Raw genomic sequence first — 24797 nt, forward strand, 5'->3', positions numbered from 1 at the left:
TTGTCTTCTAAATATTTTTTTTATTGATAAAATTGATAAATCTTTTAATAATATTATATACATTATAAATGAACACTTTAAAAAATTAGATCTGTCATTGCTAAATAAGATATGCGAGGTTATGATTTTTTTTATTTTTTATTTTTATTTGATCTATATAATTTTTTATTTAAACATGATTATCTCTTTCCTTATATATATAACATGGCTGTATATATATAAAAATTAAATATATTAAAAAGTAAAATTATTTTATTTATGGCTTTTTTCATTCCATCAGAAAAAAAATAAAGATGGTATTTTTGTAAAAATCAGAAAATTATTTATAAATATTTGTGTGCTTGCTTTTATGTACTTTGATTATATTTTGATTAGATAATTTACTAATTTATGCCTTTGAAGTTTAAATTTGGATGTAATCCAATTTTTTTTTTTTTCAAATTTTAGCTTAGACTGGTTAATTATGCTCAATTTTTTTAGGATAAAAAAATTAAAAGCATTATCAGGAAAAATAAGAAATGTTATGTTTGGTAAAAATCAATAAAACATAGGGGTATTTTAGCTTTTATCAAATATTCGAGAACATGTGAACATATGCTGTGCACAAGTCAGTCTTAGTGATCGGTACAAAAGTTTGCGGTTGAACAAGCAACCGGTTCAAATGAAAAAACAAGATGATGTGATTTTATACATTGACAAGATATGATTTTATACAATGACAAGTGCTGACGTGCGACTGTACATGTTACAACCGCTAGCATTCCTCCCATTTAATAATCCAGTTATGCCCTTTTGTTTGCATTTCATATCTCACTTTCTGAGCAATGTTTTTATTAAAATCCATTTTTTTATTTTATTATCTTCTATTTTTGCCTCCAATGGCAAACCCTGTTTGAAAGTTCACATCTTCAGTTTCCTGGCTCTCTTGCCTAAAGGCAAGCTACTCGGATTTCACTCCAAATAAAATGGGCTAGGCGCGGCGTTTTTCCTCCTATCCCTATCAATAACCCAAGCCCCAACACCTTCCAGTCAGCCTTCCTTTCTGCTTATGGCTTAGTCTCAGTCCTCCAATCTCAGGAAACCCAGGCCAGTGGCTCTCCTTCCTCTCTATCCCGATCTTCATCCCAATTTCCAACACCAACCAGCCAACCGCCCTTGTCAATTCTGGCTCAATCTTTCAGTCCCCCCGATCCCAGGAGACCCAGGCCCCATCGGTGCCCCCCGAAGGAAGGTAAATAACTTGGAATTGGTGTTATTTGATTTCCTTGCTACTTCATAAACATGACAGTAACATCTTGGATTTTTTTTTGTTTCGTTGACAAATCTAGGATATATTGTTAAATGGGCAAAACTTATTTGATGAATTTTTCTTAATCAACAGCTCACATCAATGAAAGATGAAGTTGAAACAAATTAAAGCAGAAAGCTTTAAATATGTCGATCAAATTCAAAGAAAGATGGAGTGGAAACAAAAGCAGAAAGCATTAGTAATAGCTATTTCCTTCATAGTTTCTATAAGAATTATGATATCGTAAGTTGTGTTTTGATCTATACAGTAGTGTTGTATTTTGTGAATTTGGTTGGGAATTTTTAAAATTTTTGGATTTGTTTATTGTCTAAGGTTTTTTAATTATTATTATTTTGTTTAATTTAATTAATACAAATATTTGTAAAAATTTTCAATTCGAGAGCACTAATAATCTGAGTTTAAAAATCAGAAAAAAAAATCAAGTTATTTTATATTTATTAAAAAAATCTAATCGAGCAAGCTCAATTTTTATCTCAAGTTAGGTAAAAGAATAAAATTTGATAGAGCTCAAATCGAGCTTCAAAGCCTTGAGTGTAAAGTCGAATTCAAACCTGAGATTTTAAATGAATTTACTCGGGTTAATTCGATTACGTCCTTAATTTTGTTCATTTATAGAAGACTAAAGGATTTCAAGATCTGAACATTTTTTTTATTGAAATCTAAAGATGGGCTTTTAGATTTGGCAAATGGGGTTTTGTTTATGAGATTGTTTTAGTTTGTTATGCTACAGCTTGAGTTTTCTAAGTTCACAAACTGAAGGGGATGCGACTGTTGAAGGAACTGTTTTTATTGATGGGAAAGCTCCCATTGGTACCATAGATGATGATTTTATTTGTGCTACTTTGGACTGGTGGCCTCCTGAAAAATGTGATTATGGGACATGCAGCTGGGGTCACGCTGGACTGCTCAATCTGGTATGGGGTTTTTTTTTTTTTTTTTTTTTTTTTTTTTTTTTTTTTTTTTTTCCAGCTGCATTTGTTCTTTTGAATACTTTCCTTTCCTGTCAAGAATTATCCAGTATGTTTTCTTTGATGGTTGATATAGTTTTCCTTTGTTCAATCTTTATATCTTGGGTTTATGTGTACAAATGATGCACTCCACCATACTCGCCTTGTTTCAATGAAATTGCTATTCTCATCTTCTTTTTCCCCAAATTTTGTATAGAAAAATTATTTATCATTTTTTCCTTTTGGACAACCAGGGATTTCTGCTAAATAAGAATTTTCATTTTCTAACTTTAATTATAATAATATTTTTAATGATGAATTTGGACTTTTTTTACTTGCTGGTCTTTTCATACTTATAAAAAGGTATTTCTTTTCAATCCGGAAAGCCAATTTCCCAGTTTAAAAGTGCTTGCTGAGATTGTGTCATCCTTCTTTTCCTTTTGCAGGATCTTAGTAATAATATATTCTTGAATGCCGTGAAAGGTAAGGCATTTTTTTCATTTGGTGGATATTTTCAATCACTAAATATTTTGTCTTAATTATTTTTTAGTCCCTATATTGTTCAGCTTTTTCACCATTGAAGATAAGATTGGGCGGCACATTGCAAGATAAGGTCATATATGATACAAATGACAATCAGGAACCCTGTACTTCATTTGTTAAAAACGCTTCTAAGATGTTTGGTTTTACTCAAGGATGTTTGCCCATGAATAGATGGGATGAGCTTAATGCCTTCTTTGAAAAAGCAGGGTAATAATAGCAGCATATTTTTGGCCATTGTATTCCTTGAGCTTCAAATTATGAATGTTTGGCCATTAATTTAACTCATGTTTCACAATTCAGGGCTAAGATTATTTTTGGATTAAATGCTCTTGTTGGACGATCTATGAAGTCTGATGGTTCAGCTGTTGGAGCATGGAACTACACCAATGCTGAATCTTTCATGCGTTATACCGTTGAAAAGAACTATACCATATGTGGTTGGGAGCTAGGTAAGTAACAGAATCTGTTTCTTGAATCATGATGGAAGATACTTCCAGTGGTAGGGGGAACAGCTTATGTATGTTTGTTATCTCTTGCTTGTCAGGAAATGAATTGTGCGGGAGTGGGGTCGGAACTAGGGTCAAAGCAAATCAGTATGCTGCTGACACAGAATCATTACGAATTATAGTGCAAAAAATATACAGGGATGTTGATTTGAAGCCATTAGTTATAGCACCTGGTGGGTTCTATGACTCAAATTGGTTCAAAGAATTCATCAATAAAACAACAAAATCCTTAGATGTGGTCACTCACCATATATACAATCTTGGACCAGGTGTAATTCATCTTGTACAATCCAGTATTCGAATCTTATAGGAGCTTAAGACTTGAAAGAAGTTTCTTACTTGACAATCATATTCTTCTGCGTAGGAGTCGATGAGCACCTTGTTGAAAAGATTCTTAATCCATCCGTTCTTGATGGTGAGTCCGGAACATTCAGTGGCCTTCACAACATCATCAAGAATTCTACAACTTCAGCAACTGCCTGGGTGAGTGAGGCAGGAGGAGCATACAACAGTGGCCATAATCTTGTAACAAATGCATTTGTGTTCAGTTTCTGGTAAATTGGCAATAACTTGCTATCAAGAAACTTAGTCCTTTTGCTGTGATTGATTTTAAGTGATATTACCTTGGACATGAAATGCAGGTAAGATCAACTTGGCATGGCATCAAAGTATGATACCAAAACTTACTGCAGACAATCACTGATTGGTGGAAATTATGGTTTACTAAACACTACCACTTTTGTACCAAATCCAGATTACTACAGGTTATTTCTTTGCGAAATTCTTTCATTATGAAGACACGGAACTAGAATTCATTACTACATTTTTCCCATAAAGAAAAAGAAACATAAGATTCTTCTTTCTGCCCTTATGACTGCAATCGTTTATTTCCATATACTTCAAAATAAGCTTTCGATTATTTGTGTTAAGAGAAAGGGAAATGCAAAACTCTAAAGATGGTTATCATGGTAATCAGTGACAATAAATTTCCCTGAAACAGATTGATACCCCATTGACACTTCATTTATGCCTTGCACAACTAGGTCAACCTATCTATTTGCCATTTCACATCAGAAGCTGAGGCTGAGCTTGAGATATTCATACTTTTGTCCTAATGAAGAATCTACAGTAGGTTATCTAAGCCTCATGTGCATGATACTCTGTTTTCATTGCAGTGCTCTTCTTTGGCACCGATTAATGGGAAGAAATGTTCTGTCTACAAGCTTTGCTGGGACTAAAAAGATACGCTCTTACACTCACTGTGCAAAACAATCAGTAGGTCTCATATTGCAGTTAACGAGCAGGTAATCTTCCCTTTCTAATTATTTGACCGAAGTTTCCTATCTTGCAGAATGGCATAACGCTACTTTTGATCAACCTTGACAATAGCACCACTGTCCAGGCAAATCTTGCATTCAACAATAGAGTGACCGTGCAACACAAGCACAGGTCTAGGGTTTCGCACCACAAGCACAGTTTTCATAAAAAATTGATTATCCAGCTGCCTCAAGGCAGTGATGCTGGAATCAGAAGAGAGGAATACCATCTAACAGCAAAAGATGGAAATTTACACAGCCAAACCATGCTACTTAATGGAAACATTTTAAGTGTAAATTCGTCTGGGATCATACCTCCTTTGGAGCCCTTACATGTAATTTCATCACAGCCAATAATGGTTGCTCCTTTATCCATTGTGTTCACTCACATGCCAGATGTTATTCTCCTTGCTTGCAAGGTATAAAAAATTGGTTCCTTTTAGTGATCGGTCAAATAAGAAATAGAACATATTGCTAATATTTCATTTTGCCCATGGTGAATCATATGATGCAACATATTTTTTCCATAAACACTCGTAATCCCTTTCTTCATCCCAGTTTCTATGGTAAAGATGAGTGTATAGATGTGATGAATTGATACATAAGAAGCAAAACAACCTTACCGCTCTAGCTAACAATGAGCCAAATTCTGGTGCAAATCACCTGCAAAAGTTATCTTTTGACAGGGTCCATAAGAGCATGGACTTGCCCTAACTGTTGTCCTAACAGCTTTCAGTAGGTTGCATGTGAGTTAATATAATTGCCTACCACTAAGTCGATCCCTGGTACGACAAACTTGTTATTTGTCATATAACAGGCGGTACGAGAACAAACCACCATATAGATTGGCCTAATTTTTATTCATGAGGGAATGTGTCTGTTATTGTTCGGAAGAGAGAGGAGAGGATAAGATATCCAGCACGGATGTATTGCACTTTCCTAGGATTATTACTGATTGCTAGCTCCAGTAAGCATCTGCAAAGATTTTTAGAACCGCAAATATTTTCAGTACAATTTGGTGGCCAAAACCTTTTACTTTAATTTACAAATTATATCAAGCAAATCACAGTTTCAATCATACATGTATATTTTCTATGCAGGTATATGAACAACTACCAACTACGAATATCGGACATGGTCAACTTTCACTTAGGCACTGTTCAGAGGGTCAAATTTGGGACACCTCGAACACTGTGTCTATCAGTTTCGATGCTTCAATCAGGAAAACCGCTATAATTCACAGAAACAAGGTCAATCAATCACCGAAGAGCTTTGAGGCTTACTGCTAGCGAATGCCAACCAGACAATGGCACCAGTCAATTAGAAAAATATGGACCGTGCAGAGTTATTTCTTTACATTATTCGGGGAGGGGAGAGGCATCATTTCCAATTAGAAAATGAAACTTACACTCCATGAATGAGTTGAATCAAGAAGAAAACCGGTAAAGGCAAAACCTACAATTCCAGGCACTGCTCCGACAGTGTTGGTAATACCCTACAAGGAAAATCTGAGGAAATAACCGTTCGATGTAATTCATGGAAAAGTATGCTTTGATGTATGATTGCAACATTCTGTAGATACAAGAAAGTTGAGGGTATGCTCCAACTGTATAACAGGAATGCATGAATATTACCTTTGCATGCATTTCCAATCATTTTAAATGCTAGTGCTAACCACTAGCCACTAGTCAGTTTAAGACCCTGGATTTCAAATGATAGACGCTTTCAATCCTAGGCTTTGGTGTCAAGCCTAGAGACTAACATATAGAGGATAGTTTATCAGCCTAGAGAGTAACTTGCAGGTATAATTTTTATTAAAAAAATATACTAATTAGCATCCAAAATTTTGAACACTATGGACTATGGAGAGAACATATTCCCTCCGACAAATACGTTGGCTGGTCTTTCACCCAGTACCTTTTACCCTCTAGGTACAACTCATAAGAACTACATAACATGGAATTTATTTTGTGGCTTTGAGAATAATCGGTGATCGCCCTAAAAACGGTTTAAGTTTTGAGAGTGCTGCATCAACTATAAGAAGGATACAAGCAGCAGTTTTGCTTTAGGAAAACGGAGAAGAAACCAGGGTAAATTTTGGATGAAATAATCTGGTTTTCTTTATTCATTGTTTGAGCAGCTTCTATTGCCTGTATTCACTCCTAACAAACAAAACACAAAGCAAAGTTGCTCTAATCTAACTTGTAATTTCCTGGAAATAAGTAAGATTTCTTAACAGAAACCATGGCATTGACCATCAAAAGAAATAGAAATTATAACATTAACCATACTTGGCTACTTGCATCTAAAATCTCTACACTATAGAAGTGAGCAGCAAATGAAAAGCTGTGAGGAATTCGTTTAATTTGTATTAATTGATGCAGATAATGAGTAACGGAATATTAAAGAGCCCAGTACACAGGGTGGTGACGAACACAGATAAGTTGAGGATATCTGTGGCAATGATTAATACGGAAAAGCCAGAGAAGGAGATAGGACCTGTTGAAGGCTTGATAGATGATAACAGGCCAAGGTTATATATAGAAACGTGAAAAATTATGCTTCTTTCAACTATGAATGCTTTCAGAAAGGCAAAGTTGCACTTGAGGAAGTAAAATTTCATGCTTTGACTATAGGATCATACAAGGATTAATGCTCTTCCGTAGATTCTGATGCATGCTTTGTGGAGTACCTTCATCTACCAGAATGTAATAACTAAATTTAGTGTTATTGTTGTTTTGCTTTGAAGGTAACTTCATTAAGGCTTATTTATTTTTCATCTGTGCTCTATATGATAATCCTGAAGCAGGAAAAGAAAGAATTATAATTGAAGCTTAAAATTGAGACAGTGATCAATTGAGAATTTAAGCCTATTAATGAAGCATGTAGTTTAATCATATGATTTTTCATTATGTAATTGACATAAATAATGAAAATATATGATTAGTCTAAATGTAGGAGCAAGCTTTCATGCAAAGACGTTGAAGCTATACAAAAAATTTTAGCCATTGATATTAGTTTCTATGCAGCAGATTATAGGTACAAAGAATTCATATGATATTTAATATCTGACTCTTTTTACCAATTCCTGAAATGTCATAAATTGTCATAAAATGGCCCTATAAAATGTATTTTCTAACTTTATTAATGAAAATTTTCAAGGGCAACCATTCAGGACGGTATCAAATTGAATGAAATAAAAGGGCATTTCTTGCCCTGTTCTACTCTCCAGAACTATGTGGAGATAGGAGCAGCTGAATATGATACAAGAAAAAAGACCACAATCTTACAGGCCACTCAGAGATTTCGCTGCTATCACTTCGACTGCATTGTCTGTGGAGGTCTATTGTTTGTTCTTCCTCTTTGTGATGGTCAGAAAAAGGCTTTGCATCATCTTCTAAATGATATAGAAACCAAGAAACACAATTTCGATCCATATTCTTCCTCTCTTTCCGACTGAATGAATAGTTGTCACCAAGGAAATGCTCAAATGTCCTGATTGTGGCAAGTCAAGGTTAAACTTTGTACTTTAACAAGGCAATGTTGGTTAGAAGCTGTACAAGCCACATCGCGAGTTTTCCCTGATTGTATAGTTGAAGATTATTCTGTACTCCGTCGAACTTCCAAGTTGGGCAAGAATGTATTATATAATAATAATAATAATAATAATAATACACCTTTGCCTGCAAAGGCATCACCTTCACCGGTTGTCACCAGCTTGAGATGTGACAGGATATGATATCTCTCCAACCGAACTACCTGTTTACTTCATCAAAATATATAAAAATCTTGAAAAAAAAAAATGAAGCAAGTTGAATCGCTCTTTTTCATGATTTTGTCCAATAGTTGGCTGCTTTGTCTTAATGTTATTGGGAACATCAATTTGGATTATTTCCCAATATTTACTTAGTTCAGATCCACGTTGTAATCTTCTTTCCCCTGCTATTGTAGTTGTGAAAGCCAATAGAGAAAACCAAGCTTCAAACCCCTCCAAAGGAAGCGGTTTTTGAAGGGCCTTAATTGGAGGAAATAGAGGCTGATTAGAAATCGAACTTTTGAATTTTACAAACCAACCTAAGATTTCCTGGGATGTTTTTGACAAGCTCCCACTTCTAACGAAAACTTTTTCGCTGAATACATAATTCCAGTCCAAAAACCAATTTTAAAAGCAGTGGACAGAGTCGTGAATGATGTCAGGCAGAAACTATAAAAGCTAAGATATTTTAAAAAAAGGGGCTATATATTAGCTTGGAAATATTTATCCATTTCTTATTCACCAATCAGCAGGGAAGAAAGGTCTTTACCCCTTTGTGTATCTGGTCAAGTCTATGCGCCAGCTCAAGAATCTAACCTTGATTTCCATCTCTCTAGCAGGCTTGAACTAGCAGAATCCTTAGGCTTTGCTTTGCCCTAATAAAAACCCCTTCTGGTAACAGACATCATAACAGCAGCTCAACCCGAAAACTGAAAGGGTCTATACATCCCCAGCTACTTTCTGAGGCAATATGGCTGAACCTCTCCCTCCTATCGAGCTTCAACCCCAAGCCAAAACTGTGCAGGAACTGGCGGCTATCGACTGTAAAGAGGTCCCAGAAAGATACATCCGTAAAGGGGATAACAGTGGAGCCCCTCATGCTTCTTTTCCCGTGTTTGACGTTCCAACTATCGATCTTGATCTCCTTTCATCTTCATCTACAAGTGGAGAAGAACTTGAGAAACTTAGATCAGCACTCAGCTCCTGTGGTTGCATTCAGGTCTGGTTCTTGGCACTATTCTGGAGAAAATTACCTTTCAAACTCCGTGACTTTCAGAACATAGTCGATTTTACTGTATTTTAACTTCAGTTCGTAAAGCTCTTCAAGACAACATAGTCCAACAACATAAAATACTAAGAGTAGCTCAAATTTCTTGGGGATTCAATAGCTCATCAAACAAAATTTTTTATGACTTTGACATCAGTCTATATTTAAACCATAAAGCATTGAAAGAATGAGTATAATTAAGCATCTGATCTGATCTGGTTTAAGGCATCTTTTAAAACTTTATCATCAATTAGTAATCTCAGAATACATGAATAGTCACAAATAAAACAACTTCCACCACTCTAACTTCAAACCTGAGAATTATTTTGAGAGTTTCAGGCAATCAATCATGGAATTACAAGTGAATTTCTGGACAAAGTGCGAGAAGTTGCTCAGCAATTCTTTGCTCTTCCAACGGAAGAAAAGAAGAAATGCTCCAGAGAAATTGGCAGAATTGAAGGGTACGGGAATGACATGATCCTCTGGGAGCATCAGATACTTGATTGGACTGATCGATTGTATCTTACGCTGAGCCCAGAAGATAAGCGAACACTCAAATTCTGGCCCGAAAATCCTGAACCTTTAAGGTATTTTGATCTTGCCCTTACTTCCCCGTAACCTAAAACATCCAATCTATGAACTACTTTGCTACCTATACAACAAGAAAATAAAACACCAAGAAGGAAGGTTAGCAATTATAAAACTTAACCATATTTGTCATATCTGTTGCAGGGGAATTTTACATGAATATACGATTAAACTGCAAGTGGTCACCGAAGTCCTCTTAAAGGCAATGGCAAGGTCACTAAACTTGGAGGAGAACCTCTTCTTGCACCAATATGGAGACCAAGCAATAATGCAAGCAAGATTCAATTTATATCCTATATGTCCAAGGCCTGATCTTGTTCTTGGGGTCAAACCTCATGCAGATGGTTCAGCAATCACCATACTATTGCAAGACAAAGAAGTAGAAGGTCTTCAAATCCTGAAAGATGATCAATGGTTTAAAGTTCCAATCATTCCTCATGCCCTCCTGATCAATGTAGGTGATCAAGTAGAGGTAATGGCCCCAATGATCTCATAATAAGCACTCTATAAGAATAGACTGATCAGTACCACTTAGATAATCCATCAATTAGATAATCCATCAATTAGAAGTTCTTTTGTAAAAGATATTTCAGTTTCCGCTGTATAAATTTGATGCTATAAATCAAGAATATAGGGATAATTGACATGTGACTGACATTAGTGGTTCCATGAACTGCACATAGATAATGACTAATGGAATATTCAAGAGCCCAGTACACCGGGTGTCGACAAACTCGGAAAGGGAGAGGACTACCCTCGCTGTTTTCTGCATTCCACATCCGGATCAAGAGATTCAACCAGCGGAAGAGCTCATCAATGAGACAAGGCCCAAATTATACAAGAAAGTGAAAGATTATGTCAGTCTATACTTCCAATACTACCAGCAAGGAAGGAGACCTATAGAAGCAGCACTAATTTGATATTTCCTGACATTTCCTTTTCGCTTTTGGCTTGTACTCAGAAATGGCATCCAAAGCATTGAGAATTGGAACCAATAAGGGTGAGATTTTAAGGATATAAAGAAACTTCACTTTGCCGTTTGTTTGTTTTTTTTTTTTTTTCTCTTTGCAGGTCCGGAATACTGAGAACAATTTCTAGGGCAATGGCTCCCCACTATCAAATTAGTCAGATTAAGCCCTTTAAATGATAGACATCAAGTCTTCATGTCACCATCATCCCTAGTTTAATTGTTTAAGATATAAACATAGCTAGTCTGAATTATGCCACAGGCTGTCCAAATACATGGCTGCAACTTCGAGCTGGTGTCTAATTCAATTCCCCCTGCTAAGCGTTTTCCACCTTAGCAATCCATAATTAGTCAGATCAAGGATGTCTCTGTTCTCAGCAACCCTTCTATCATTTTCAGAAAAGGTCGTTCAGTCCCTCTTATCATCTTTATTCAACACGAAACCGTTCAATTCAATATGAAGAGGTTCCTGATTATCCTTAGAATACTTAAATGGATGCCAAAAGAAAGTAGATGGCTCATTGCAGAAATCAGTTGAAGCAAATGATTAAATACAATATTTTCAATATATAGAAAAAAAAAAAAAAGGGGGGAACATTAGAGATAAAAATTACTGCAGTTTCTTTTATTCATCATGTCAATGATAACAGGAAGATTTGAGATAAAAAATTTCCAGTCAACAAAATGAGGTTCTCAAAACTGCTATCTAAAATAAAGGATACGACAAAAAAAAAGTGATATGCCCAAAGCAAAATTATTCTTATTGATACAACAAATACCCTTGATACAGCAAACTGCTATCTTGGCCTTTTTTTTTTTTTCAAACTCTTAACTGTCCCGTTGCAAAAATTAGAGAACCTAAGTCCATTAAGCATTGTCACCTTAAATTTCAGCCACTGCTACCACCTCATGTTAATTCTGAGGAGACTTTTCAGCACAGAAGGATACCTGTTACTATTAATCAAAATTGTGATAGAAAAGGAGGTCGAGAGATTTTGTTTTTCGTCGTCTATAAGCATGAGGTGTATGCAGACAATAGTTGGCTCGTATAGGCTTGAAACTGCGTGCAAGATTCAAATATATTTCGATCATCTGCTTGCAAAAATACCATCCGAGTTCAGATAAAACAAGAAAACCTCATATAGATATAAGGTATATATGCAGCTAAACCGACAAACCTCATTTAGATAACCTTGACGTTATTATAAATAGGGAACACTAATTTGGATTATAGTTCCCAATATTTAATTGGTTTAGATCCATGTTGTAATCTTTTATCCCCTGCCAATTGTAGCTGTCAAAGCCAATAGAGGAAACCAAGCTTCAAATCTCTGCAGAGTATGAATAGCCTTAATGGGGGGATAGAGGCTTATTATATAATGAAGCTACCCAAACCCTTTGCGGACAATCATAATTCTAGTCCAAAAGAAATTTTCATAAAACAATTTTAGAGTCATGAATGACGTGAGGCAGAAACTACAAAAGCAGAGAAGACTTTTAAAATAAACTGAAGATAGAAGACTTCCGATAAATGGAAGGGTAAATTATACGTTAGTCACCAAACTTTAGTTGATTTTTTATTTGTCATTGAATTTTGAAAAATTAGTATTTAATCACTAATATATATAACTTTTTTATCATCGACCGAAAATCTTTAACAATATCATATCATCTATCACCATATGTCATTGTTCCATCATCTGACATATGACATTATTAAATTAATATTATAAATTTTGAAAAAAATTAGAAATCAAAAATAAAAAAAATTTTACTTTGTCACATAAATTTTTAAAAGTTTTTATTTTTTCTTGACAATTCAATTTTAAAACTTTTATAATTTAATCCATAAAGTTTATGAAATATCACTATTCACAATTTTCGGCAAATTTTCATAGATAGAAAACTTTTTTGACGTGTCTCTTATCTTAAGGCCTTTCATGTTTTATTTTCTTTGTCTTCATGTGATAATGTGCTAACCTTTTTTGCTTATTTAATGAATTTTGTTGACTCTTTACCAAAGAAGTATGTAGAGGGACAGAATTTACTATTTTGGATAAGTAGAGGATCAATTATATAATTTGATAAATTCCAAATAAGGTATAGAAGTGCAGTTAATTCTCAATATATATATATATATATATATATATATTGCAGCAAAGATTTGAACAAAAAAAAAAAAGGCTCCGGCAGGCTCTTGAACTAGCAAATTCCTCGGGCCTTTGCTTTGCCTGCTCCCTTTAGGTAACACCATCAACATTACAGCAACTGAAAAGGGTCTTTAATTCCCAGCTACTTTCTGAGGAAATATGGCTGAATCTCTCCCTTCTATCGAGCTTCAACGACAAGCCAAAACTGTGCAGGAACTGGCTGCTATCAACAGTAAAGAAGTCCCAAGAAAGATACATCCATAAAGGTAATAATACTGGAGCCCTTGATGCTTCTTTTCCCGTGTTTGACGTACCAACTATTGATCTTGATCTCCTTGCATCTTCATCCGCCAGTGGAGAAGAATTCGAGAAACTTAGATCAGCTCTCACCTCGTGTGGTTGCATTCAGGTTTGGATTTTTTCACACTCTTACGTAAAAAGTTACCTGTCAAACTCCATGACTTTCAGATGACAGTCAATTTTGCTGTTTTGCAACTTCAGTGCATAAATCTCTTCAAGACAACTTAGTCCAATAAACATACAATTCTGACTTTTACATATATTTAAATCATAAAGCTTTGAGAGAATGATTAAAATTAAGCACCTGATTTGAGCTGGTTATGGCATCTTTTTAAAACTCGATCATCAACTCCTTAAAGCATTAGCAATCTCAGAATGCAGGGAATACTCACCCCAAAGTAAGGGTAAGAAAAAAAAATTAGTTTACTTCGAAACTGTTTTTTTTTTTTTGCGAGTTTCAGGCAATCAATCATGGAATTACAAGTGAATTTCTGGACAAAGTGCGAGAAGTTGCTCAGCAATTCTTAGCTCTTCCAACGGAAGAAAAGAAGAAATACTCCAGAGAAATTGGCAGCATTGAAGGGTACGGGAATGACAGGATCCTCTGGAAGCATCAGATACTTGATTGGACTGATCGATTGTATCTTACGCTGAGCCCAGAAGATAAGCGAACACTCAAGTTCTGGCCTGAAAACCCTGAACCTTTTAGGTATTCTTGTTCTTGTTCTATATGTCCCCAGGATCCAAATTTCCAATCTTGCACACTATTTTGCTGCCTAAAAAAAAAAAAAAAAACACACCAAGGTGAATGTCAGCAATTATTCAACTTAAATATATTTGACATATCTGTCACGGGAATTTTACATGAACATACAATGAAATTACAAAGTGGTCGCTGAAGTCCTCTTAAAAGGCAATGGCAAGGTTACTAAACTTGGAGGAGAACCACTTCTTGCACCAATACGGAGACCAACCAACAATACATGCAAGATTCAGCTTCCATCCTATATGTCCAAGGCTTAATCTAGTTCTTGGGGTCAAACCTCACGCAGATGGTTCAGGAATCACCATACTGTTGCAAGAAGGTCTTCAAATCCTGGAAGATGATCAATGGTTTAAGGTTCCAATAATTCCTCATGCCTTCCTGATCAATGTATGTGATCAAGTAGAGGTAATCGCCCCAATGATCTAATAATAAACCCTCTATAAGAATGGAATGATCAGTACCACTTAGTTAGTCTATCAATTTGAAGTTCTTTTGTAAAAGATATGTCAGTTTCTGCTGCATAAATTTGATGCTATAAATCAAGAATATAGGGATAATTGAAATGTGACTTACATTAGTGGTTCCATATATGAACTTCACACAGATAATTGAGTAATGGAATATTCAAGAGCCCAGTACACCGAGTGGTGACAAACTCTCAGAGGGAGAGGATTACTCTGGCTGTTTTCTGCCTTCCATATCCTGATCAAGAGATTCAGCCAGTGGAAGAGCTCATCAATGAAACAAGTCCCAGATTATACAAGAAAGTGAAAGATTATGTCAGTCACTACTTTCATTACATCCATCAAGGAAGAAGACCTATAGTAGCAGCGCTAGTTTGATGTTCTTGGCATTTCTTTTTTGTTTTTTTGGCTTGCACTTGGAAGTGGCATCCAAAACATTGAGAATTAAAGCCAATATGGGTGAAATTTTAAGGAAACAAAGGAACTTCACATTGCCCTTTGTCCTTTTTTTCTTTTCCAGGTCCAGGATACTGCTTATAAATTGTAGGGCAGAGGCTCCTTACTATCTAAATGGTCAGATTAATCCCTTTAAATAGGGACCTTTCCAATATCCCTGGGTTCGCCTCTGTCTACAAGTCACATTAGTCCATTGCTTCAACCAGTTCCAGTAAAGATATGATCAGACATTGCCGCAGATTAGAAATGCTACTATAAGAATAATTTTAAAGAGGGGTCCTAGCGTATGCCTACTGAATGCCAATGCTTCATTGCAACAACCAATCAATGACACGGCATGAAAGATGAAGAGAGGAGAAGAGCATAACTGACTTTAAATGAGACCTTGACCGGCGGTTTTAAGACTGGAAATCGCAAGGTTCTGAAGAGAATTGCTGATTCAGATAGGTTGTGCACGTATTTTGAGTGAAAAGCAGACCGGATCAACGCATTTCTCGTGTATGATAATGCCAACAATCAGATGTGGACAATTATTTGAAGCACCTACCATCAACAAATGGAGAACCAAAAATTGCTACAGAATAAATGATACAACAATCGCCCATCTCCCTTCCGAAGAATAAAAAAAACAAAAAAGCAAACCGATACAACATACTCTAACAAGTCATGAAATCTGAAAACCAAAGGAACTACTCAGAATCAGAAAATCAAATAATTTCCTCAGGCCACTGCTTGTGACAATTTCTCTTGTCCTATCTCAGTGCTCATGTTATTTTTTAGTCTACACTTTCCTTCTAATTTATTCAGAAAAGGAACCGAATGGCAAAAAGAACCTTATGTTGGAATTCGGTTCCCAAAGAACATAAAATTTTGCAGCCATGACGATGTGCACGAGGTTGGCACACTACCGATATTCTTCACTGCTGATTTTAGAGAACTGCGGGAGATCCAATCACCATAATGTAGAAAAAAGACATCAAGTGAAATCCTTCACAAGAATAACCAAACAATGCCAAATCAATATCAGAATGATAGACAGATATATAAATAAATTAATTAACATATATAAATATTACACACATACGTAGATACATATGTATACATTATATCAATCAGAATTATACTAATTAAAAGGGGAGAGAGAGAAAGAAATTAAGTTAATGGGGCAAAATTTATTGTTTAGCAACTCACAGTATAGCTGTAATGAAGCAAACAAGATTAGTCTGCAATAGTGCATAAAATATTTGTGTCCTAGTAAAAATCCTGAATTATCAGATTCAAATGATGCAATTGGTGCAACAGACAAAAAAATTATTAATCTCATGTATATGAAAAGAAAATAGTTGCAAACTCAAACAGTTGCCAAGTGCAAACCCACCATGCCCTCCAGCAAGCATAATCTTTAAGCATCAACATTAAAGCCTTGATTTTAGAACTTTTGGCATAAAAAGCCTTTTGAGCTTTTGACAATTAAATAACTATTATAATGGCCAAAAAATTGTGCAACCTACAATAAGATATAGAAATAATTAGCCATACAACTTACAGATAAAACAAAAACATTGAGCTAATGGATTTTAACACTCTCCACAGAAGATGAAAGAGCTGCACCATTTCGCTCAACAGATTTCTCTTGCAAAACCTCAAACTTCTCTGAATCTCCAAACAGTTCCTTTCGAAGAACACCATGCAATCTACCAAAGAGCTGCTTCTTCAATGACTCAATGGCAAAATCCATTTTCTCAAGCTGTTCCATTGAATTTACATTGTACATGAACAGCCCATAATAAAGTTCAAAGCTGTCTCCAGCTGTATTCTCCACCAGCCTCAACAAAGTCTCATACCCTTTTGTGTTAATTGGTGTAGACTCCAATTCTAGCTTCTCCAAAACCCTGCCCATCGTGTGGGTAATGAACTGTGAACCTGCCGCATGCTGATCATGTTCTGCACAAGTCATCTCCACCATTCGGCATCCTTCTCGTGCAAAAATATCAAGGAACCTATTACACCGAGCTACTCGTCTTTCATCACTTCCAACCCTCACCTTATCAAAAACAAATGGAAGCCCATTCCACCCATTTTTACCACTTTCTGGTCCAAACATTGGATGCGTGCACAAAATATCAAAATCTGATGGTAAATGTTGAAGAAACAAATGCCTTGGGAACTCTTTCACAGATAGTACATCAACAAACAGAGTACTTCTCCTCAATCTCTGAAAGGGCAATGACTTGAGAACTTTTTCTGTTGAAAGAATTGAGGTACACAGAAGAATAACTTCTGGATGCTCTTCACAGAGGTCATGAGCATCAGAGAAGAAAGAAACCCCCAATTTCTGAGCCACATCTCTGTAATCAGTTCTTGAATAAGCTAAAAGTAAGTGGCCCTGTCGAACCAGGGTTTTTGCAAGGAACTGGCCAAAATTTCCAAATCCAACAATTGCAATCTTGAGCTTTGAACTGTCATCAACACTTTCGGATATCTTTCCTTTGAATTCATAAGGTATAATATAATCTTCAGATCTGAAAGTTCCAGTAAGAGCCTGTAAATATATTATTCGAATAGATTTTGCAGCACAGCAATCTCAACTTACTCTCTCCCAAGCAGTTTTAGAGGTCTGCTAATCCTAGATCTATGATAAACTTTCCAAAGATTATGAATTAAATCTGATATTAAACAAGTTATGGAAAAAATTGATATTGAAATCCTTCCTTCCCAACAACTCAGACCATGATCTTGATAAGTATTCCTAAAGCAACATTTACTCCAATAACTAAATTGGAAAAATAAATTATCTCTACTGCTAAACAAATTCTACAAATTTAATATTAAACAACTTTCAAAGGAAAAGGATTAAACATAAACAACTAGTAAAACGATGAAAGATTCTAAATTCTATTTCGATAATTTTTCATATTTACCTTCAATTGAAACGCAAAGTCTTTAGTCTTTGAGAGCTAAGAGGAAAGTTGAATTGAATGAACAATTAAAATAACAAAAGTAATATTCAAGAATTACCTCGAAGTATTTGAGCTTGAAGCCAAAACAGCACCATTTTGGTAACTAATCTCTTGCAAATTCTTCCCCTTCCCTCCATTCTCAAACAATTGTTTCCTTACAACATGATGCAACCTGCCAAAAAGCTCATTCCTCAAAGCATCAAAAGCCAAATGCAACCTCTCCACCATCTCCAGAGCACTCTTATTATACAGAAACAAGCCATAATACAAATCAAAGCTATCCCCGCAAGTATTATCAACCAAATCCAATAAAGTCTCATAACCCTTTGTATTAATCGGCGTTGACTCCAATCCCAACATGTCCAACACTCTTCCAACAGTGTGAGTCATAAACTGTGACCCCGCCGCAAACTTGTCGTGCTCCAGACAGCTCATTTGCACCATTTTACACCCTTCACTTTGAAATATTCCAAGAAATTCTTCACATCTTCGAACTCTGGAGGATTCATTACCGATTCTAACTTTTTCGTAGACAAAGAAGAGGTCTTTCCAGCTTCGTTTGCCGCTTTGAGGTCCGAACATGGGATGGGAACAAATGATGTCGAAATCAGGGGGCAAGACATCTAGGAGGAGATTCTTGGCGAACTCTTTGACGGATAAAACATCAACAAACAATGTGGATCGTTTCAGTCTTTGTAAAGGAAGAGATTCCAAGACATGTTCGGTTGAGATAATTGAAGTACAAAGGATGATAACATCTGGGTGTTGTTCACACAAGTCGTGTGGGTTCAGAAAGAAGGAAACTCCCTGTCTTTTGGCTAAGTGAGAATAGTCGGATCTCGAGTGGGCTATAACATTGTGGCCTCGAGATACAAGAGTTTTAGCTAGGAATTGGCCGTAGTTTCCAAAGCCAATGATGGCAATCTTGAGGGTGGAAAGGGGTCGGGTATGGTTTGGGTCGAGTTCCGATGTTGGCGTGGGGGCGGTCGAGGAACAATTGACATGGAGTGGTTTAGAGGCGTGAAGGAAGATGGATTTTGGTGGTGCTGTTGGGGCAAACGAAATAGATTGAAGGAAAGGTGGAAAGGAAGAGGAAAGAAGGAAAAGGGAGGGCTTTGAAAGAGAATGATGGAAAGAAGGAAGAGAGATCATTGGGAGTTTTGCAGAGAGGAATTCTCTGGTTATTGAGGCATAAATAGCAATCGGCTGCGGAAACCTTTGCCCTTTCTTGCGTCTTTGAAAACGAACACGAGGGACAGAATGAATATTAGAGTGACAATGGATCCAATGGAATCGAATTTAATTTCAATTTTTTATATGGATAATATTATAAATTTTTAAAATTTGATTTGAATTTAAATATAATTTTTATGTGATTTGAGTTTTATTGATTTGGTTTCATTTTGGTTAATCAATTTTTAATTTTTTTGTTTTTTTATATATTATTTTAATATATTTAAATAAATGTAAGTATAAAATAATTATTTTTATTTTATAAAAATTTAAAATATATATAAAATTAATAAAAATATATAATTTAATTTGATTTGATTTTTTTTTTTTCGATTTGAAAGTTGATGTAAATTTTATATATATATTTTATATTTAAATTTATTTTAAATAAAATAAAAAATCGATTTAAATTAAATCGAACACTATAATTTTAAATTAATTAATATTTTTTTATCATTCTTGTGAACAAGGATTTTCTTAGAACTTTTTTTTTTATTATTTTATCATTTCAATAAGTAGTATTAAAAAATGAAACTGAATGAAATGTTGACTCAATAAAAAAGAAGTTTTAGATTTAAATTTTATTATGTATAATTTTAATTCGATTTTATATTAAAATTATCTAATTATATTCTTAATTGATTATTTAATAATTATATATATGTAAATAAAACATCTTATTATAATTATAATATGATTATAATTTTTTTATACTTGTAAATTAAAAAAAAAAAAAAAAAACGAAATGCATGTTATGTTTACTATTTCCGAAGTTGCACGGGAGGAGAATTTTTGCACACAATTTGATTGAGTTCTATTAATCAATTGTATGGTTTTGTGTTTTTTTTTCCTTGTCAAATATTTTTTTGAAACTTTAATTTGATTCATTTTACATTAATAATCTTATTATTGTTTAGGGTTTTTTTTTTTCTTTTATAAAAGATAATGCATACCGGGAATAAGTGACAAAGTGGAAAGTAGTGAAATTTATTAGATGTTATTTTTTAAAATATGATTATATAAATTAATTGAATCATATTTATCAAATAATTATTTCATTATAATTTTTTATTGAGCTAATATATATAAAGAAAATTATCTCTTACTTCATGATTGTTACCTCTCTTTTTTATAATACTTAAATTTTAAATCTCTTAGATTTAATTCAAAATTTAATTATTGAGTTGAATATAATTCTTCAAACTTTAATGTGTATTGCATTTATACTACATTTGATAAGCATAAAGAAAAAATAATTAAAAAATAATTTCTATATTTGTACATATTAAAAATTAGTAAAAGGTTACATATTTTTGTTAATCAAATAATTAATAATTAACATAAGTTTCATTTATTTATTTCCTTAAACAAAAAACTTGACTTGCTTATATAATATTTATTTATATAAGATAGGGCTTTGGTTTTGTAATTTTTTATTTACAATAATTAATAAGATTAAAAATGAGAAAAAAAAATGGTATGGACAAAACAAATCCACAAAATTTTAATATCAAGAGGGGGCTCTATTGTAATATTGTAGACTAGCAAGGACAAAGCTGAAAAAAAAATCAGGGGCATTAAAGGAAAGCTCCAGTGCGGTGGGCTGACTAGAGCTTCCAGCCCTCCAATGCAGTTACGCCAAATCCAACCGTATGGAGATACATTAGTCGAACGGACATTCCGCGGTTGGACAAATAGATTCCATCACCCAACGAGGCTATGTTTTGTGGATGCATGTATTTCGAGATTAGTTTCATTTAAATTTAATATTTTGATTCTATATTCATATATATCATTCATTGAATAATATAAATAATTATGAATTAAATTTAAATTACGTGAATATAACTATTCATAAATTTATCTATTTATGAATTTATGGCATTTATAAATTTAATTAATTGTAAATAAATGTATTTAATTGTTTGTGTAATTTAAGCTTAACATATATATTGAATAGTATAAATATTTATAAATTAAATTCATATTATTATATCTTAATCTTATTTTTTTTTTCATGTTTGAACATGTTGTAAAGGTATAAGTTATCGGTTTGTATTATAAGAAATTAATTTTTAATTTTTAATTTATGCATCAATTGAGTTTTGATTAAATGAAATTTTTTTATTTGTTCACGTAAAATATTATTTTATAAATATCTATTATTTATTCATGTTAAATGAAATTATGACAAGAGTGAAATCGGCTAAACTTTTTTAGATTTTTTTGTAATTTTAAATCTCTTACATTTATATTTATTAGAAAACATTACAGGCATAAATTTTTTTGAAGTGCAAATTTCGATATTATATCAACTGATTAAACATCAGTCCACCGACAACTAATGAAATCTAAATCAAAAGTGTCCTTTAGGCAAACCGTATAAACATTTATAATTGAATCAAATATGGATGGTGCACCAATATTTTCAACTTAAGAAACATAAAATTATTGATGTTTTATTTTTGTTTGTTTTTTTGTTTGTGGTGCTTGACATGTCTCATTCCCTGTCATTTCTATTGTGCATGGAAGTATATATTATTCACCGACAAAGGATTCACAAAGTGAAAAGCATATAAAATTTGCTTGTCAGATTAAGGTCTTAAATCTGGTAACTGAGGTTCCAACAGCTTCTCAAGCAACAAAAGTAAAAAAGAAAGTAATTGGCACAAGCTGTCTGCTCTACCATTTACGTTGACTAATTGATCCCTCAATCACAAATTTCCGAAAAAAGAAGTAATTTTAAAAGAAACATTGGAAGAGGGAATTAGAGGATGGTCAAAGGAAGCAAATGGCAACCGACTGCAATAAACAATCCATTGCACACGTTGCAAAAGTAGGGGGATAATTCAAGCAATTTGTTTCCTATTAAAGGATGCAAGTTTTTCCTATTTATCAGTTTGAGTTTGGTTTAAGCTAGTATTTATGAATTACATGCGTTTATTATATTACAAATGGTATCGATCAGCTCTGATTCAAACTTAATTATTAGAATATGTTGATTGTGGTTCTTGGTCATGACCACGTCCATTCCATGTTGATCTTGGTTCTGCTGTTAAGAATTTAAGCAGTAGCTATCCAACTTAGAAATTGAAGAACCCTGACTTTAATTGATTCTAATTGAGACTTTCTTGAGAAGATGCAATTGCAGCACCATTTCTCCCAACAGACTTCTCCTTAAAAATTTCAAGCTTCTTTTCTGGGGCTGTGCCTGTCAGTACCGATTTCTCCAACAAAATTTGGAACTTCTTTTCTGGAGATGCAAGCATTGCAGCCCCATTCGGCACAACTGATTCGCTGCATTTCCACCAATTGATTTCCCCTTTCTGGAAGTACTTCAAGCTGAGATAGACACCTTATAAAATTACTGAGAATTAACCTCTTATAGGTGTATATATTTAAGCATATTAGAAGAGAATGAGATGATCCACATAAGTATGGTGGTGTGAATATTTGTGAGTGGATTAGAGAAAATTAAAAGGGTCTACATAGGTATGATGTATAGATATGTGTTTGTTTGAGTTGTTTATACTCCATAAGACTAGAAGAGATTGAAAATGCCTATAGGTATTGATTATTGAGTGTTGATTGATATGAGTTGTATGTTTATAATTTTTTACAACTAATGGATTTTTTTCTCATTTGTGGACATAAGTTGTTTGGGTCGAATTACGTTAAATTCTTATCTCTTGTATGCTTGATTAATTGTTTGATTTTGCTTTCATTGATATGATTGGATTGAGGTTTTTTAACCTAACATAAATAGCATTTTGAGATCTAAAAATTGCAAGAAAATTTTCTAAATATGTCTAATTGGATTTTGCTTAGTGGTTATTATATTTGTATCAAAACTTGCACTCTATCCAAGTAGTTTTTTGCAATTCTTGTAACAATGTAAACATTGTTTTTATTATTTTATGATCTACGTTAGAAGACGTGTTTAGGACTATTGATGTGGATTCATAAACGTTGCTTAGTTAAATGTGTCAAATTGTTCCTATTTTTTGGTATTAGTTATTTTTTTGTTGTTCTTGTTTGTGGTCATGACGTAATCTTAGGACCATGATTTTAATGGGTCGTTATTAATTAAGCTTTAAATTGTAATATTTTTTATGTTAAGTGAAATTAAGTTTTCTTTATTTCAAAATACGTTGCTCTCAATTTCATTTGCCTTTACTATAGTAATACTCTGTTTTTCTTTTCTTCTTAAAAAATAACAACATTTGGTATCAGAGCTCTCTTTTTAAGGGATCTGTGTGTGAATTTGACACATCATGAAAGCCGAAGTCAGTCTCTTTGCAATTACTCCGTTGGTGATCAATTGAGACAACTACTAGATTTGGATAGTACATATGAAGATATACTTTGAAGCTTTGGATCTTTGGGAAGTAGTGGAAGAAGACCATCAAATTCTTGCACTTTTGAACAATCCCACCATGGCACAGATGAAAGAGTAGAAAGAAAAGAAAGACAAAAAAAATCAAAAGCAAAGGCTTGCTTGTTTGCTGCAGTCTCATCCACCATCTTCACTCGTATCATGTCTCTGAAGTCAGCAAAAGAGATATGGGATTATCTCAAGAACAAATATGAAGGAGATGAAAGAATTAAAAGGATGCAAGTCTTGAACTTGATCAAAAAATTTGAACTTCAAAGAATGAAAGACTCCAAGATGATTAAAGATTACTCTGACAGGCTTTTTAGTATAGCAAACAAAGTGAGGCTTTTTGCATCTGAATTTACTGACTCAAGAATTGTAAAAAAAATTCTTGTTACAGTACCTGAAAGATATGAAGCAACCATCACTACCTTGGAAAAATACCAAGGATCTATCAAAATTTTTTTAGTAGAATTGCTTAACACATTGCAAGCACAAAAACAAAAGAGACTGATGAAGGAGGACAATCGAAGGAGCTTTGACAGCCAAGCATCAAAACGTGGCCAAAAACAAAAAGAAGAAAAAGAATGATTTTGAAAGACTTAGGGTAAGTACATCATCAGCCAATGCAAAAGAAAAGAATGAAAATCAAAAGAAATTCGATCCACTTTGCCAACACTGCAGAAAAAAAAGGTCATCCTCCATTTAGATACTAGAGAAAACCTGATGCTAAATGCACTAAATGAAATCAGATAGGGCATGAAACTGTTATCTGTAAAAATAAAAATCAACAACAAAGTGAAGAGGTAAAAATTACTAATCAAGAAGATGAGGATCACCTGTTCATTGCTACATGTTTCTCTGGCATCGAATCAAGTGAGAGTTAGCTTATAAACAGTGGTTGTACTAACCATATGACACATGACAAAGATCTATTCAAGAAACTAAGCAATGTAAACTCATCGAAAGTTCGAGTTGGTAATGGCAAGTACATAATTGTGAAATGAAAAGGAACAGTTACAATTTCAACCTATTAAGGTACAAAGTCATTTTTTATGTGTTGTATGTCCCTGAAATTGATCAAAACTTGTTAAGTGTTGGATAACTAATTTATG

At 33.9% G+C, this 24797-nt stretch overlaps 5 protein-coding genes and 1 pseudogene across 9 annotated transcripts; 5 read left to right on the forward strand and 1 right to left on the reverse strand.

The window, feature by feature from the left end:
- Positions 1-802: 802 nt before the first annotated feature.
- LOC149518530 (heparanase-like protein 3) lies at positions 803-4069 on the forward strand. 4 transcript variants are annotated; one of them, XM_089762532.1, is made up of 9 exons: positions 803-1231; positions 1382-1531; positions 2040-2223; positions 2703-2739; positions 2823-3006; positions 3100-3248; positions 3344-3574; positions 3670-3859; positions 3947-4069. In XM_089762532.1, the coding sequence occupies exons 2-9, from the start codon at positions 1398-1400 to the stop codon at positions 3948-3950; spliced, it is 1113 nt and encodes a 370-aa protein (XP_089618658.1). In that variant the 5' UTR covers positions 803-1231; positions 1382-1397; the 3' UTR covers positions 3951-4069. The 4 variants fall into 4 exon arrangements, with proteins under 4 accessions (XP_089618658.1, XP_089618659.1, XP_089618660.1 ...); XM_089762533.1 differs by having other exon boundaries at positions 1382-1487; positions 2025-2223; XM_089762534.1 differs by having other exon boundaries at positions 1382-1487.
- LOC111284618 (heparanase-like protein 3) lies at positions 3953-6318 on the forward strand. The gene is made up of 4 exons (XM_089762535.1): positions 3953-4069; positions 4481-4580; positions 4657-5040; positions 5722-6318. The coding sequence occupies exons 1-4, from the start codon at positions 3963-3965 to the stop codon at positions 5908-5910; spliced, it is 780 nt and encodes a 259-aa protein (XP_089618661.1). The 5' UTR covers positions 3953-3962; the 3' UTR covers positions 5911-6318.
- A 2430-nt stretch (positions 6319-8748) lies between these two features.
- Positions 8749-11051, forward strand: LOC111285308 (protein LATERAL BRANCHING OXIDOREDUCTASE 1-like). Its single transcript, XM_022874681.2, has 4 exons — positions 8749-9375; positions 9763-10010; positions 10156-10483; positions 10695-11051. The coding sequence occupies exons 1-4, from the start codon at positions 9127-9129 to the stop codon at positions 10929-10931; spliced, it is 1062 nt and encodes a 353-aa protein (XP_022730416.2). The 5' UTR covers positions 8749-9126; the 3' UTR covers positions 10932-11051.
- A 1961-nt stretch (positions 11052-13012) lies between these two features.
- Positions 13013-15554, forward strand: LOC111285340 (protein LATERAL BRANCHING OXIDOREDUCTASE 1-like; annotated as a pseudogene). Its single transcript, XR_016342977.1, has 3 exons — positions 13013-13537; positions 13890-14603; positions 14804-15554. The product of XR_016342977.1 is annotated as a protein LATERAL BRANCHING OXIDOREDUCTASE 1-like (transcript).
- Positions 15555-15804: 250 nt separating this feature from the next.
- LOC111285339 (arogenate dehydrogenase 1, chloroplastic) lies at positions 15805-19355 on the reverse strand. Its single transcript, XM_022874734.2, has 3 exons — positions 18133-19355; positions 16661-17636; positions 15805-16102 (listed from the first exon to the last, which is right to left on the reverse strand). The coding sequence occupies exons 1-2, from the start codon at positions 19224-19226 to the stop codon at positions 16682-16684; spliced, it is 2049 nt and encodes a 682-aa protein (XP_022730469.2). The 5' UTR covers positions 19227-19355; the 3' UTR covers positions 15805-16102; positions 16661-16681.
- Positions 19356-23844: 4489 nt separating this feature from the next.
- LOC111284409 (uncharacterized) lies at positions 23845-24273 on the forward strand. Its single transcript, XM_022873078.1, has one exon. The coding sequence runs from the start codon at positions 23845-23847 to the stop codon at positions 24271-24273; it is 429 nt and encodes a 142-aa protein (XP_022728813.1).
- The last annotated feature ends 524 nt before the right edge of the window (positions 24274-24797 follow it).

Source organism: Durio zibethinus, chromosome 6 (genome assembly GCF_047325235.1).
Source record: "Durio zibethinus cultivar Kanyao isolate XHJ-2024 chromosome 6, ASM4732523v1, whole genome shotgun sequence".
Classification (NCBI taxonomy): domain Eukaryota; kingdom Viridiplantae; phylum Streptophyta; class Magnoliopsida; order Malvales; family Malvaceae; genus Durio; species Durio zibethinus.